The sequence below is a fragment of the Haemorhous mexicanus genome, chromosome 29 (assembly GCF_027477595.1).
Source record: "Haemorhous mexicanus isolate bHaeMex1 chromosome 29, bHaeMex1.pri, whole genome shotgun sequence".
In the NCBI taxonomy this organism is placed as follows: domain Eukaryota; kingdom Metazoa; phylum Chordata; class Aves; order Passeriformes; family Fringillidae; genus Haemorhous; species Haemorhous mexicanus.
The window spans coordinates 6,052,732-6,069,505 of NC_082369.1; the positions used below are offsets into that span (position 1 = coordinate 6,052,732).

Consider the following 16,774-nt stretch of genomic DNA (forward strand, 5'->3'; position numbering starts at 1 on the left):
GTGATAAATGGGATTATCTTGGTGGGGATTGCAGCCTGAGGAACTCCTGTCACTCCCTGGGGTTTGCAGGATCCCATCAGCCTCCCTGGAAGGACGTGGGTGAATCCTGAATCCTCCAGCAGCATCCCCATGGCTCACCTGGGCAGCTGGCACCTCTCTTGAGTGGAAAGCCTCAAACAGTGGGTGGATTTACATGGAATTTCCAAGGCTCTTTCCATGAGAATGTTGGATTTGAATAGCAAAACTGTAATTTTGGAGTTGCAGCAGACTCCATCCCATCTGTGCTCAACTTCAAACAGGATCCTTGAGAGGCCCCAAATTGCAGATGGAAATTGTGTTGCAGAGAGACTGTGTTTTAATTCCATAAGTAATAGATGGGACATGAAAAAAGGAATATTCAGGAGGCTTTTTTGGCTGCTGAGTTTCTGGGAGGAGGTAAATACAAGCCTTGGAATAGTGGAATGTCCTGGGAGCAGCCTCAGTGGCTCTCTCCTGGGCCAGCTTGGGCTAATTGGCTGCCAGCAAACCTCACCCAGCCTCACTTGGAGCCATGGGGCTGTTCCAGGCTGTTCCTTTCCCCTGGGATTTGTATTTCCAGGCTGTTCCTGTCCCCTGGGATTTGTATTTCTTGCTGCTAATGAACTCAGGGACTCAGAGGTGTCTCCTGGGATGGGGATCTGCTCTGCCTTTGGACTCTGGTTTGCTTTGCAAGCTCTTGGGGGGTGTTTAAAACAAAAATATAAATGGCAAGTGAAATCTGGGTGGCTCTGCAGGAGCTGTTTCCAGGTGTGCTTAGACAGAGGATCCTCCTGGATTTGGGACCTTTTTGTCCCACCCTTGGGCCAGTTGTGCTGGGAAGCCACAGGAAGCAGGGGAGGGAGCCTTGCCTATATTTGGACCTTGCTGTGTGGGCTAAAGAAACATAAACCAGTCATAACCAAAGAATTAAAGAGGAACCTGGAGTTTGGGGGCATTACAGAGCCTGAAATTGGTGCTTTTAAAGCAATTTTTTGTTGTTCCCATTTTTGTAAGTGCTTCCTGAGGTGCAGCAGCTTTACCTGGGCACTGGTTTTACCTGGATTTGCACATCCCATTAATGCCAGCCCTGCTTGGCAGGATTTTATAGTTTCTCTGAATATTTATTGGAATTCTTGCTGCTAATTTTTAATGTTTGTAAGAAGCTTTAAATTCTGGAAACAATCCCCTTGTTCCAACACAAATAAGGGTAAATTTTCAGTTGTTCTCTGGGCATTGGTGGCTCTGAACATCCAACAAAATAGACAAACACATCAATACTAAGTTTAGGCAAATATTTTCCATAGAACACAGCCTGCAGTATAAATTCCAGTAAATACATGACAGAGCTTCCCAAAATGATGTCTTCTTTAATTATCTGTGTTTCCCTGAAGAAACAGAGAGGCTTCCAGCTGGCTCCTTGACCTGAGTATTTCCAGTGTCCTTTCTGATCCTGGGTAGGACCATCCCATCCAGCTTTTCCTCTAAAGGTGTTGAAAACCTTTTGCCAGCTTCAACCAGCCCTGATAAAATCATTCCTTTTACATTCAATTCTTCCATATTTTATTGACACTTTCTTATTCTTCCCTCAGCTTCCACGTGCCAGACCTGGAATATTTAAGTGTGAGGAGTGTTTGTGTGTTGCCACCACCTCTGTGAGCTTTCAGAGCCTCTCCTAGGGTTTCTTGCTCTCCTGTAGCCTGGGGAAACTCAAGGATGAGCAGAATGCTGTGATAATAAAAGCCAAATATCCTGTGGGAGCTCTGGGGATGAGTTTTGGGGTTTTTCTGGTTTAATCTCATGACTTTTGAAATAATCTTACGGTATGTGGAGGACTGACAAAAACCACTTGGGTCTGTGGGGTTTTATTCATGGTGGCATCCCAGAGCAGAGCTTTAAGGGCTTTATTTCTCCATCCTTCCCAGGGAATCCAGCAGGAGCTGTGGAAAGCAGGGAGCTGGGCATGGATGTGAGGAAGTTCTCTTTCCAGATGGCAAAAAAATGCAATTTTATGGAGTAGATGCTGGGGTGTACCCAGGCTCTTTCTGAGGGTCTGTTTGCAGTCAGGATGAGAGGCTGAAGCTGGAAATTCCAGTTTGGGTAGATCCCAGAGGTGCAGCTGTGGTTTGGATGTTCCTTTGGGAGTTATTCCTGCAGAGCTTTGGGGCTGCAGCAGGGGCCCTGCTCTGGCCCAGCAGCTCCTTGTGGGACCTGGCAACCTCTGGAGCTTTGGGAATGCTTTGCCAACCTTCCAGCTGCTCAGGAGCAGTGGCAGGGCAGGAATGGAATTCCTGCATCTGAGGTGTGTTTAAAGGGGCTTTGGAAACTGCAGGTTCTTGTGTGGGGTTCTTCACAGATCCCAGGAATTGTGCTCCTTCAAACTCCTCTGATCCCACAGATCCCAGGAGTTGTGCTCCTTCAAACTCCTCTGATCCCACAGATCCCAGGAGTTGGGCTCCTTCAAACTCCTCTGATCCCACAGATCCCAGGAATTGGGCTCCTTCAAACTCCTCTGATCCCACAGATCCCAGGAGTTGGGCTCCTTCAAACTCCTCTGATCCCACAGATCCCAGGAATTGTGCTCCTTCAAACTCCTCTGATCCCACAAATCCCAGGAGTTGTGCTCCTTCCTGTGTGTTCCCTGGCCCCACAGATCCCAGGAAGATCTCAGGAATTGTATTCCTTCCATCCACCCTCATGGATGAGCTGCAGGGATGAGTGTCTGGTACCTGGCAGCAGCATAAAACCTGCTGCAAAGTACCTGAACTGTGCTTTTCTTCCTTAGATTTTTTATCTATATCAGCTGCTTTTAAACCCAGAGAGTGTCCTGGAGGGGTAAAGCTGGAATTCATTGGGAGGGGATGAGGCTGTGCCCCTTTGCTTGGACAAACCTGCCTTGTTTTCCTCTTGTTTGAACACAAAGGTGAGGTTTCATCAGCATCCTGGATTTGCCAAGGATTTGCTGCATCCAGGGCTGAGGAGGTGACTTGGTTTGGTTGGAAAGGCAGAGGCACAGAGCTGGTTCCACTCAGCAGGGATGGAATGGCATTTCTAGGAACTGGCACGGGAAGTTCAGTCATGGCATCACTGAGGAAGAGCAGTTGAGTGACTCTGAGGTGACTCTTCAGAGAATGACAGAGGGGTTTTGGAAAGGGCAGCAGGGCTGTTCATCCAAGTGAAGATCAGAATGGAAATGTGGATTTAATTTGGTTTCACATCATTCATGTGTTCTCTTTTCTTCTGAATGGAGGTGTCCATGCAGGGATTTAATTTCACCTAATAAAGGTACTTAGAGTCACATCCTCAATTAGTTCAGGGTGTGCAGTGTGCTCTCCTCTCCCATGAACACCCTGAAGGAGCTGGAGCCAAGGAATGGGACTTCAGGGGAGGCTCAGGGATGGTGCTGCTGAGATCCCAAAAGTCTTCCCTGCCTCAGAAAGGGACTGGAATTTGCAGTGTCCATCCAAATCCAGCTGTGATCCCCTCTGGAGCCTGCCTGGGAGTTCCAACACTGATTTTCCTCCACAGGGATCCCAGGCAGGCACAGGCAGAAATGCTGAATTTTGGGAAATCCATCTCAGCTTTGCCACTGAACTTGCATAAAGCTGATGATGCCCACTTAACTTCAGACCAGTTTATTTGTAGATTGTGGGATTTATAAGTTCTGTAATTAAACCATGTCTGATTTGTGCATCAGGACTTTTACTCCACTTCCATCCTCCTTACCCCCTTTTTATTCCCCTTAAAGAAGAGCAGAACTTCCCAAATCTGTAATTTGCTGTGCAAGAACCACATGGGTTGTTTTCTTGGTTGTTTTTTTTTTTTTTTTCCTTAAATCCAGATTTTTATCATGTTTCAAATGCTTGTTTGCTCAAGTATGTTCCTGTGAATTTCTGGACAAGGGGAACAAAAAGCTGGCCAGGCTGTGCATGAGCAGTGTGCTGTGGAATGCAGTGTCGTGGCACTCGAGGAATTCACTGATCTCTGTACCAAGAGCAAGATGTTGTTTATTGGTGCTTTTCTAAAGGTTGTTCTGGGTCTATAAAATTCTTCATCCAGCACTCAGGGAGTGCTGTCAGCTCTGAGCCTGTTCCTGCTTTCCTCAGCATCATAAATGTCCTGTAATGATCCTGGGTGTGATGCAGAGCTGGGGAATCCTACTGGATGGGCTCTTCAAAGACTCAGACTCTGTCTTGGGCTGGGTTTATCCATCCAAGTTTTGTTAGGTTTGTCTGGGCTAAAAGGATTTTTATTTTGCTGGTGAATTTACCCTTTTTTTTTTTTTTTGTTGATGTCGTGCCTGAGATTCTTCACAGCCAGCCTGGAAAAGTTTTATGAGGGATGGTTAATTCATGAATTCCAATCTGTTTAACTCTCTTGCTGCTAAAACTTAAATCTCTGTTTCTCTAATCCATTGGAAATTGGGTGACACAAACAGCACAATCCAACTCACATTTTGGGCTTGTTTTCCCAAATTCCTGCTGGTTTTCCCATGGAAATGTGTCTCCCATACACATGACAACATTTGCACTTATAAATGATGCTTCCAACTTCTTTATAAATTCTTCTGTCCCTTTGGAAAGCTTCACAGTGGGGTCCCACAAGCCTCACAGAGCACAATTAAATTAGAATTCCTGTCTTGGATGCTTTGTGTGATTTAGGAAAGAAAACATCCCCAGCCCCAGTTCTGCTGGAATTGGGGAAATCCAAACTCAGCCTGCCTTGGGTTGGCTCTGGTTCTTTTTCCTTCAGTTAAAACCTCAGGTGAGACTTGGATTGAAGTGTCTTGGGGATCTCTGAAATGACAACGAGGTAAAAAGGCTGAAATGGAGCAGTTTTAGAGTCACAGGAATACAATTTTTTAAATGTGAGCAGCTGAGCCTGGAGGAAGAGGCCAATTGTTGAAACAGGCAAAGGAACAAGAGGATTTTGCAACGGAGCTGCAGTTTGCTTTTCCAAAGCATTGCCAGCTTTCTCCTGGAAAAAATTTGCTTTGCGTCCTCTCAGGCCGAGAACTGGAATAAATTTTCCCCTCAAGTGTCCATTTATTAACTCCAAACTTACATAAGCACCAAAGCTGAGCTGTTCTGTGCCCAAAATGTGGTGGAGGGGTCAGGAGGAACCAACCGAGTGTCACCTCTGAGCTGCTCCTCTCCTGAGCTCAGGGTGACCTTAGCTTATTCTTTTCCTGGCACAAATCACTGCTTCAGGATTTTTTTTTTTTTGCTTTCTTATTTGAAATGCACACTTCCCTGACCTTTTCCCCTTGAAAAAAATAAGGAAAATAAAAAATCCAGGTGAAAAATCAAGTGGTGAATTCTAAACGTGGCAGAGTTTAGAATTTCTCTGAGGTAATTTTTGTTTTTCCACTTGTTTTTGTAGGATGCTGTGACGTCAAAACCAGTCATCCAGTTTCAAGGAAGCCAAGGGGTAAGTTTGTCCCTGGGAAGTTCTTTTCCATTTGATGGGATTGAGGAATTTGGGCTGTTCCAGCTCGAGGAATGATGCTGTGGTTGCTGAGAGGGAGAGATGGAGCTTCAGCTGTGCTCCAGGAAGGTGTTTGCTCATGGAGTCTCTCTCTCTCTAAAACCTTTTCCCTCCTCTTTATTTCCTAACCTTGCTAAATCCATGGGAAATTCAGATTTATGAATTTGGGGAACAGGGAAAAGGGAAGGAAGCAGAAATCCATGGAATCCTCACCTGCACCCTAAGAAAACATCATGCTAAACTCACTGCAGGAATTTTGGGGTCCCAATTCCCTCCAGCAGCAGAGCTTGGAGGCTGCTCTGAGAGTCCTGGAGGTTTATTTAATGTGACTGCAGTGCTGTGAGTACCAGAAGTTATTTTAGATTTAGGAGTTTTACTTCCCCAACTTCTGTTCCAGTGACAGAACTCTGGGATATTTTTAGCCCTCGAACCAGTCTGTCATGCCAGTTGCTGACAACGTTGAGATTTACGTGGTGGTGTTTCTGGTAAAGCAATGCAGCCCTTCAGTGAACTTGAAAAATGTCATTTAGATACCTTTTATTGCTAAAAAAGCCTGGGTTTCACTTTAGTCTCTGCATAAAGAAGAGAAATTTAATTTTTTTAAATTTTTTTTTTCAAGAATCTGAATTGAGCTGTAACTTCTGGTTATTTTTTATGCACTGGCACATTAAAGCTTTCAGAAAGGCTTGGACTGAGTGGACATTAAACCCAGCACATTGTCCTTGCCCACATCCTACTCTGTGATATTATTCTCACTAAGAGCCCATAGAAAATGCAGCAGGAAAGACATGATTGTTATTGCAAGTGAAGAAGGAAAATACAAACCTTCTTGTCCTGGGAAATAAAGAAAGGAGCAATTTCCAGGTTTTTTACTTTGTTTAGACTTAAACTTCCCCAAAAGCTCAGCATGAAAGCTGAGATCAAAATCTGCCCCTGAGCTTGGGCACAGTCAGGAGAGGAGGAGAACTGAGGGGTGGGTGGTGAGTCTGTACTTGATGAGCTTTGCTCATGGAATGAAGGAGCTGGAAGCACTGGGAGTGCTTTCCTTTCCCTTTGGAAGCAGGATCTACACCTGACTTTTCCTGTAAAGCTGTTTGAGTTCTGGAAATGCCTCCTCTGAATGTTTTTCCTTGAAGGAAATGTGGCAAAAGGGATCAAAACAGCTTCAAATGCTCCTCTGCCCTGAGCCTTTGCTCGTGGTGGGTTCCATGTGGATCTGATGTGGACAAATATTAATTTCTGGGGCTAGTTAAAAATATTTTCAAATGCTGCAGTTCCTTCTAGAAATTAAAAATATTTAAAAACATGAAAATAGATGTGTTAATTCAGTTTGAGCCCTGATCTGCCAGGGGTGAGTTGTTGGTGGAAGAGCTGCCTGGCACCTGCAGTGTCACTCCTTGGAGAAGGAGAGGAGCCAGGAGGGCTGGGCTGGAGGGAGGATGTGGCAGCCAGAGCTGACCTCTGCCTGCTCCTCCTCAGTGCCTAATTAATGGCACTGACGAGGAGAGGCCAAAGGTAGAGCTTTGAAGAGAGCTGCAGCTCCATGGGAGCTCAGAAGGAGCTCTTTGTCCCTTTATTGTTATTTTTCCTGGGGATGCCAAGGAGCTGGCAGCTGGGGAACCATCTGCTTTTCAGGGGAGGACTCTGCATGTCAGGATTCTCCTGCTTTTGAAGGAGCTGAGGCTTGAAATGCTTTTGAGGGATCCTCCATCACTTGGGCTGGGGAGATAATTCCAGGAATTTACCAGGCTCTCCCATCCAGAGGATGCCATTAAAACATATTTTACTTTTAAACCTTAAAACATGTGATACTTTTGAAATTCTTTCTTCCACTCTTCCTCAATTCCCCAATTTGCTGCCTTCCTGTTTTGCTTCCCAAAAAAAAGCAGCTGTGGACAATGCCATGAAGTTTTTGGGCATAGCACAAGTGGCAGTGGGATTTAAAGCAGTGAGGTTTTAATAGTGGGGATTTTCTGTGCAAGTATTCCTCTCTCAAGAGGGAAAAACTTCACTTGATGATTTAGGGAGGCAGGACATAAAATAAGAATTTAAACTGCTGCTGCTTGAATTTAATTCTCTAGAAGCCTTTAAATTACTGTGTCCATGTGTTTTCACCTATTCCAGTGTTACTCTAAAAACTGTCAAAGATACTTTCAGTTTCTAATACACAAAAAAAGAAACTTCCATGTTTGAGACACTAATTAACCAGGGAAGGCAATTGTTGGAATAAAACCCAGGGTCAGCAAGGTGGCAGCAGAAAGGAGGAAGTCAGTGGTTGTAAAAATAAAATATAAAAATAAAACAGCTGTTCCAGTGACAAGGGACAAAACCTCTCCTGCCTGGATCCTGCTCTGGATCCAGTCTCACAGGAGCTGATAAAAACTTTTGTTTCTCTGTGGTGCTGCTGCTTTTATTCTGTTTAATAATGACAATTTCAGTTCTTATAGCCAGGCTGTCTTTACCAGAGTGTTCCTCTAAAGCAGGACCATGGATATTCCTTAGGAGCAGCACCTGGCTGTCAGTTTTTCCTCGTGGATTTTCTTGGAGAGTTTCATGAGTTTTTATGGAGCTTTGAGCATTTTGCTCATTTCAGTGTGCACATAAATTAGAATTTAAGAGCTGAAGTACCACAGCATTACAAATTGTGTGCTAGAATTACTGAAAATGCTTCTATTTTGGTGAAAAGACACACAAGAATCATTAGGCTGGCTGAAATTTGCAGGTGCTCGTGGGGTGGTGAGAGCAGAGGCAGAATTGAACTGAGGGGGAGGAAAATACCCTTCAGGTGCCAAAGCCACGTGTGTGTGCAGCGTTTTTAGAATGACTGTTGGGAGCAAAACTCCTTTCCTTTGTGATTGGAAAATACAGCATTTCCCCTGCTTCTTGGGATGAAGTTTTGGTATCACAGAGAGAGGTGAAATCTCAGCTCAGAGCGAGCTGTCCACAGATGAATGTTACTTGAAAGAAGAAAACAGAAGTTACATCTGTACCAAGCTATTTTTAAGTGTCTCTGGTTACTGGTGCAGTACCCAGCACCAAAATTAGGGCTCCCTCAAAGCAGTCACCATGCTGATTTGGTGGCTTGAGAAACCTTCTGTTTTCAGCTAAAAATAATTCCTAGATAACGGCCGGCCTGCACATGAGACACTTTTCAGTACCAAAGTGACTCTGCCTCATTTTACAGCCTCTGGAAATGCTGCAAAAACCCTACAAAAATCCAAACCTGGGGCTTTTGGAGCAGCTGGTTTTTCCAGTGGGTAAAGCAGGAGTGAGGAGAAAGTTCTTTGGTGTGTGGAGATGTGATTTGGTGACATCCTGCAGGTTTTGCTTTCCAGGCTCAGGTGCAGCACAGCTCGATCCCCCTGTTGGGTTTTCTTCTTCTTCCCTTCCCATTCCCAGCAAATTTCCAGCTGTAAAATCCCCCCTCCCAGGTCTGCTGCTTACATAACTCTGCCTTTCTGCCTCTTCTGGTAAAGCAGAAGGGAATTTTCTTCCCCCTGCCTGGGTGGGGGCAGAGGATGCCAGGAAAGATTAAAAGGACTCAAGGGCTGTGGCACACGTTTGGCAGGGGAGATAACGAGGCTGCTCAGGGAGGGTCCAGCAGCACCCAAAAAAATCTGCTCCCAGTATTTTCAGGCCTGGATCCTGGGGCTAACTTATCCTCCTGGATAAAGCAAGGCACAAGTCTGGGTTTCTGGGCTGGGTTTTGGAAGAAGGGAGCTCTGTTTGAGGGCAGGGGAACGCCGTGCACGGGTTCAGCTCGAGAGCTTCTTGCTGCCTCTGAGAACATCCTGTGGTTTAGCAGAGGGACACAGATCCCTGGGTTTTCCAGGCTGCTGGAGACGTCTGAGGTCTGAAGGAAAGCACCCAAAAGCCCTCCTGTCCCAGCACAGTCATGTGTGGATGCCACGGGCTGGCTTGCTGGGAGTGTGTATTTTCTGCGTAGATGTGGCAATCTGGGTAAATATAAACCCATGTGGTAAAGCCTGGCCTAAAATAGGCTGGGGCTGGTGTTCCTTCTGTCTCAGCTTCTGGGAGCCATCTTAATGATCAAATATTGATGGGATAGTAGAGCTCAGATGCTGACATTTCTGTTGGATCCTGGATGCAGAGGAGAGACAGTTTTCCCTTTTGAAAAATGAATGGCTGTGGTGGTGGGGGGGGTGAAAAAAACAATGCAGGATGGCTGTGGAGTTGTCTGTGGAGCACACTTAATGCTTGATTAAATATTTAATTTAGCAGCAGCGTCACACTCTACTGTGAGCCATGAAATCTTGTTATGGAATTATAATTTCTTAAAAAAGAATAAGCATGCTACCTAGTGACCTGGCTTGTGCTATGTTTAGTGCTGGATCAGTAATTCCAAAGAAACGAGCCTGGAGTGTTTTACATTGAACATAAACAGTGGGAGCGAGTCTGTTTCGAGCCTGAATCAATAGAATTGGGTCAGATTCCTAGAACAGGGTGGCTGTGGGCTCTGTTTGAGGCAGTTCTGTTCTCTCACAGCCACATCCATCTTCAGCTGCTCTTTCCCTCAGTCACCTTTTCCTTCCCCCTGCACACGGTGCGGATAACTTGACTTCTCCTGGCAGCCTCTCCGTGCAGTAACCCAGGTGCTTTCCTTGTTGCAAAATGCCTCAGGACATCCTGGCTGCAGGAGAACTGAGCTCTCCTGAGCCTGGGGTGACCCGAGTGACCAATGTCCTCCCTCCTCCTCCTCCTCTCCCGAGCAGCACATCGCCATCCCGAGGCCCGATCGACCGGCAGAAGTGAGGACCTTCACCTTTTATCTCTCCAATATTGGCAAGGACAGCCCTCAGGGGAGCTTTGACTGCATCCAGCAGTATGTGGCCAGGTGAGTGGGGCATCCAGGGAAAACCCAGCCTTTTTTTTGTTTTGGATTTTTTTTTTTTTTACCTTCTCTTCTGGAGCATCTTTTCCCTAACAAAGCTTAATGCACGCTCTTCCTTTTTAGAGTCTTTTTGATGTGGTTTTTTTGGGATAGCATCTGGCTCCCTCTCAGGTCCTCTGTGTATCCCCCACTATTATTCAGCTAACACCCCCCAGTGCCAGCCTGGTGTCCCTTTGCAGTGTCAGGAGTACCTTTTCCATTGCATTTCTCTTGCAGCAATGGCAATATCCATTTGGATTGCCTGGGAAGCATACAGGATAAAATCACCGTGTGTGCTACTGATGATTCCTACCAGAAGGCGAGGCAGAGCATGGCACAGGCAGAGGAGGAGACTCGCAGCCGGAGCGCCATAGTCATTAAACCTGGGGGGAGATATGTAGGTAAGCAGCCACTCCTTTTGGGGCTCTGCACTCCAGCTGGGACTCAGCAGGCTCTGGAGGCAAATCCTGATGTTGTTGGCTTGATTGTGGCAGTCTGAAAAGTTCCTGGTAGTTCCTCGTGGGTGATTTTAGGGGGCTGCTCTCCTTGTGTCGTGTTGTCTTCACTTCCATCGTCGCCCCAAGGGAAATGTCCCTGCCCTGGAGGTGTCCAAGATCAGGTTGGAGCAACCCAAAGGTGTCCCTGCCCAGGGCAGGAGGTGGCTCTGGGTGCTTTCAAGGTGCCACCCAGCCCAAAGCACTGAGGGTTGTCCATGTGCAGTGGCATGGCTCCCTGCTGAGCCCTCCCAGTGTCCCTGCTGCTGGCCAGCTCAGCTAAAAGTGCCACCAGCGTGTCACAGCTGTGCCCCACGGGACCATGGCAGGGAGGACGCAGGCAGCAGTGCCCTCTGTTCATCAACACAGGCACTAAAGCAGCCTGGCACAGCCCTTCTCACTGTGACAGCAGCAGGAAAGCCTTAGCAGAGGAAATAAAACCAGCAAATAACACAGGGAGCCTGCAGAGACCCAGGGCTCAGGACCCTGCTTAAGCTCAGCTCACAGACTTTGGGCACAAACAGTAACCAGAATTCAGTTTCACTGTTTTTAAATTTTTTTTCCTGAGGCAGCTGCTTTTCCTGCAGCCCATGTGATCTGCAACCAGTCTCTTCTCAGAGGGATCTGTGATGAGAAGGATTGAGTTGCAAAATGTAGAACTGACCCAGACTCATTGTCACAGCAGCCAAGTGCTCAGAGCTGAGAGAGGAGATAGTAATCAGGAAGGAAATGCATTGATTTCCCGTAGGCCAGAAGATTATTTTGTTTAGCTCCTCTTTGAGAACATTACAGTAAGTGCCTGAAGTTAAAGCTTCTGAGGGAGAAGATTCTCAAAGCAATTTGCTTCCTGGAAAGATGGAGCGAAACTTTTTTAAAATTAAAAATACTCCTGGCTTAAAACCTTTTACTGCCCTGAAATGGAGACAGAGCCGTGTGAAAGCAGCAGGGGCAGAGCGTGTGCTCACAGGGCTCCTAGATAAGATGTCAGTGTTTGAGGAGGAGAGCTCTGGTCCAAGAAGGAAGGGCTTGGAAGGACAGTCCTCGTGTGGGATCTGCAGGTCCTGGTGTGCCAGCAGCATCAGCTGATTGCTGCAGGCTGGGCTGGAGGGACAGGGCTGCTCTCACATTTCCAGGAGAACACGGAGCTCAGCACTCGAGTGCCAGTGGAGTCGTTCCAGGCAGCTCAGATGTGGAAAAATTTATAGGAAATGTTGAAATTGGAGAGCAGCAGGACTTACAGATGTGAGCTGACACTTGAATAAATAGATATGTCAATAGAGAGCTGCAGGTAAAGCTGCAGGGGATGGGTGCTTGCAGCCACACCAAATATGTGTGCATGCAGCCATAGACTTGCACGTGTATAAATATTTGAAAATCCTTTGTGTCCTGGCTTAACTTGGTTTTTTCTTTTCCTATCACTGCACATTTTGCCTCCAGCCTTTAAATGGAAACCTCCCAACGTGATGTTTTTACTGTTCATGACCTGGCAAGAGTTAAGGCAGTTCTAGAAAGCTGACGAATCTTCTCTCGTCCCATTTCTGGAAACAAAATCCAGTTGACCTCTGGATTGTGGGATGTTTAACGTGCGAATTGGTGTCGTTCCCCCTCTCACCTCCCCTCAGCCCTGCTGAGGATGGGTCGTGCTTCCTCTCCCAGCACTGTGGTGTGTAATAAAAAGCCAGGAAATGAGGCCTGGGTTACGCAATGTGCAGCTCAGTAAAACAAACAGTGCAGACAATCCCCAGTATCTTCAGATGACTCAGTTGCAAACGTTGCTTCCTAGCAATGGAGCAGTACCCTGCTGGAATCAACCTCCCAGACACTTGCAGTAAATGCTGGATGTTGTTTGTCCTAGTGAAGGTCACTTTCTCCAGCCCAAGTGATTATTGATTGGATCTCCAGGTTTCTAGACCTTGGAACCCACACGTTTTGTTTTCAGCTTTGCTTGGTTTGCCTTTGGTAGCAAGAACCTGCTCCTGTATTTGAAAGTCCCCGTCCTTTGATTTGGGCTCTGCTAAGAGCTGGTGTGAGGGTTCTGGTTTTCAGTAGGAATGGGAAAAATGAATTGTTGGATCTGTCAGCAGCCAAGAACCGCAGTGGGGATGGAGCTGAGATGCACTTCTGAGCCAGCTTCATGTTGTCACTTATCTGCAGTGGAGAAGGGGTTATTCCATCGGCACAGGCAACACCCTCATGAATAGGCTGATGGCCCAGTGTCAGCCCCATTCACGGAGGGGGAAGGGAGGTGACCCAGCCCCATAAAGTTCCTATTGTTCTAAAAGCAGAAACATCTGCTGGAGGAGCGTTTTTGCTGAGCTCAGCAGCGGGGAGCCTCTCGTTGACCAGTTCTGGTCTTTCCACTCCGTATTTCCCACTCTTGTACACAATAATGCAGAATTTTCCTCTTGTAGGGAGGGGAAAACATAGTTCGATTAACCGTGGGGGATACGTGCACTTGGGATAAACGAAAAGCTGGCGAACAAAGGGAGCTTTATGTGAGCTGGTGGCCAATAATGCTCAGGTTTCCAGAGCTTGGTGTTGCTGTTTACTCGTTACAAGCCTGTCATGAACCATAAACCTCACGGGATGCTCGTTCCGGCGGCGCGTCGGGACCGAGGGGGTGTGCCGGTGGTGTTTGTCCTTCCCTGTCACCTCGTGGCACTTGCCAGGGGTCTGCTGGACTCCAGATTGGTGGTGACAGCCCACTGGCCTTTGCGAGGCGACTGCTGCACTTCACTATTCTCATCTCATTTTAGGCAAAAAGGTTCAGGTGCGTAAACCTGCACCAGGAGCTTCCGATGCTGTTCCCTCCAGGAAGCGCCCAACGCCAGTCAACCTTGCCAGTGCAATAAAGAGAGGCAATAGTGCGATTTCCCAGAGACCCTTCAAAGATAGGGTTGTGCACTTACTGGCACTAAAGCCTTATAAGAAACCTGAACTTATTCTCAGATTGCAGAAGGATGGACTTTCTCAGCAGGACAAGGATTTGCTGGATAACCTTCTGCAACAGGTTTGTACTCTGATGAAGGCAACGATTTAGGTAAAGGGAAAAAAAAAACAAACTGTCTTCTCAGCCCCATCCCCCCTCCCGTGGCAGTGGAACCTGTTATCTCCAGGCTGCAGCTGAATGTGACTCTAAAGGCTGTGGGGGACACAGTTCTGAGCTCCCAGTGCTGGTGCAGAGATAGCAGGAGCCTCCTGTGGCTACGCCTCAGGTTAGGGGGGTGCCACCAAGCTGGATGGTTTTGGCTCACCAGATCAGTCCCTTTCAGAGGGACACTTCTGCTTGGTCATGGGGAGGATTCTCTTAACAGAGGATCTACAAATGATTTGATTATAACCTCTGAATCTCTGTTTAATTCTCATGGACGTAAAGGAGCAATGCTCTGTATTGGTACAAGTTTTGTATATAAAGGGAAAGATGTCCCCAGTTTTTTTTGTACTCCTCAGAGCCTTTCCTGCTTGGAAGTGCCAGTGGTCAGGTGTGAAGATCATGCAGCTCCTTGCCAAGCACATTATTTGTGTGTCAAGTGTGAAAGCTGTCTCCAAGCTGAATCAGTTCCTAGCACTTTGAGTCACATTAAAGGTGCCATTTTAGGCCTCACAGTAAACACCTTCATTGCTTTATTAAACACATCATGGCTATTGATTTAAATGCTGCAGCTGCCTTCTTCTGGATTGGGATCAGTTCTGGGAAAAAACCTCGTTATTTTATTTATTTTTCCCTCCTTTCCATAAAGAGTGGGACAGGAGTTCCCTTTGCCCAAGGGCGCAGGGCAGGTCGCATTAAAAACAGAGTCACAGCTGGCACAACTCGTTCCATCCTTAGACTTTAATCCCAGAGCCCTTAATTTCCCAGCAGCTTTTCACAGCACTTTTTTCAATTTTTCCCCTCGAGTTTGAGCAGAAAACTCTGTTTCTGCTGATGCCTTTTGATGGATGCTGTGCCCCAGCCCTGGCGGGCGAGCGGCGCGTGCGGGGCCGCCCCGCTCGGGCTGCTTTGGCTGTGAATGTGCTGCTCATAAAGTTAATCCCTCTCAGCCCTCCCAGGGCTCCCATCCACAGGCAGACACAGATAAGCTAAAAATTACAGGCTGTGTTAAAGCTACACAGCTAAATCTGTCTAGGTGTGGGTTTCATTGTGCTCTTGCATCTCTCGCAGGACTCCGTGTTCCTGGCGGCCTTTTTGCCTCATTTTGCAAGGTTTCTATTTTTGGGAGGGTTGGGGTGGAGCTTGCAGAGTCCCACACGAGCAAAACAAGGAGGTAGCAGCTCTCAGCCTCTGTGCAGAGAAAAATCCAAGTTGTTCTTCCCAGGCTCCAGGAACAGGCAGGAAACAGAGAAATTCTGGGAGAGTTGGGATTTTTTTTGGTTTTTTTTTTTTTTGGTGAAGGAGAACCTGGATTGGCTTTTGTCTCCTGGGTGTGTTTACAGGGATACCTCGATGTAAAGCACAGCTCAAATTCTTGTTGTATTTTGACTCAGGGTTTTGGAAAGCTGACAGGACTGAAAGGAAAAACAAAGTGTTTGTCATGTAAACTGATAACTGGGCTTTCTGTTTTTTTGCTTATCAGGAGAGTTTGCCGTGGTGGTTGTGCAGCCTTTTGCTCTGAAATGCCAAGATTTTGAATATTTTTCTATTAGGTTTTAGCTTCCCTAAAGCAAAAGCAGGGGAATCAGCAGCATCTTCAGTTCATTCAAGACTTCCCACTCCTTTGCTTGTTTTTGAGGCATTTTCCTGCTGTGTGCATAATAGAAATCCCTGAGCACAGCCACGTCCTGAATGGAGAACAGTAATCCCTAAACAGATGCACAAGATCTCCATGCACTGAATAAAAGCATTTTCCACTTTGAAGGGCAGCAGTCCCCGAGCTGAGGGGCTCCAGCAGGGAATTTGGGCTGCAGCTGCTGCCTTTGCCTGGCTGTGGGCAGAGCATTTGGCACCTGGGCCTCCTCACCCCTCTTCACAAACACCTTGAAGGCTTTATTTTCATTTGGAACTTGCCATGCTCTGCAAGCTGAGGCTGCCCAGAGATGCTGCCCCATCCCTGGGAGTGTCCAAGGCCAGCTTGGAGCAATCTGGGATAGTGGGAGGTGTCCCTGCCCTTGGAATCTGATGGAACCAGAGCATTCCATGGCACTCTGGATCACCCAGGAGAGGTTCACTCTCTCTGAAAACGTCTTTGCTCTGTTCCTGCTCTGCGTTTTCAGGCCTGTACCGACAGCAAGAAGTTAAATTTTCAGCCAGGCTGTGGAAAGACTGATCCAAGTGGGATAACTCTGTCCCAAGTTGTTTCCATTCTAATCCAGCTCTGCCCATTCCAGCAGCTTCTCCTCCCTGTGCAGGCACCACGCAGGGTTTTGTGGGGCAAGCCCACGGGGTAGGGTTGGATAAAATGTCAGTGTGAGTGTGCTGAGCTCCCTGCAGTGCTCTGCTGGCTTGAAGCTGGAAATCCCAGCTTGTGTTCTTGCCCTGGAGAAGTTCTCCATAAAATCCAGGTGTTCCCAGGGCATTCTCCTCTCAGCTCCCTGAGAAAGCAGCTCTCTGTGGCCTGTTCTGTTGGCTCGTTAGTGAGAAATTATCTCCTGGCAATTGTTAACCAAGTTATGGCCCCCAGAGTTCCTCTTTGGCCATAACCTGCCCCATTTTGGCTGTGGGACAGGTGTGATAAGTGAACTGCCTGTTCCCATTAAGGCTTTACTTCCAGGTGTTTCCATCAAGTGGTGTTGTGCTGGTCCAGGCTCCCCAAGCTGAATAATCTCTTTTAGATATGACTTATTTCCCACTCAACTGGATGTGCTTTAGAAACTCATTATGAATTATTGCAGTGACAAGGCGAAAGGAAAGGCACAGTTTGATTAAATCATCTTAATAATAAGGAAGTGA

The 16,774-nt window shown here is 47.0% G+C and overlaps 2 protein-coding genes across 3 annotated transcripts in view; one reads left to right on the forward strand and one right to left on the reverse strand.

Moving 5' to 3' along the window:
• The window catches only part of KXD1 (KxDL motif containing 1), a 132,775-nt gene that overhangs the window by 27,228 nt on the left and 88,773 nt on the right, over nucleotides 1-16,774 (reverse strand). The gene's annotated exons all lie outside the window — the stretch shown is intronic.
• Nucleotides 1-16,774, forward strand: part of ELL (elongation factor for RNA polymerase II) — a 50,037-nt gene that overhangs the window by 18,647 nt on the left and 14,616 nt on the right. For both annotated transcript variants that reach the window (XM_059870085.1, XM_059870086.1), the window contains exons 2-5: nucleotides 5,398-5,445; nucleotides 10,236-10,357; nucleotides 10,631-10,794; nucleotides 13,644-13,897. In XM_059870085.1, coding sequence (XP_059726068.1) covers nucleotides 5,398-5,445; nucleotides 10,236-10,357; nucleotides 10,631-10,794; nucleotides 13,644-13,897 — 588 coding nt within the window. The remainder of the gene's footprint in view (nucleotides 1-5,397; nucleotides 5,446-10,235; nucleotides 10,358-10,630; nucleotides 10,795-13,643; nucleotides 13,898-16,774) is intronic.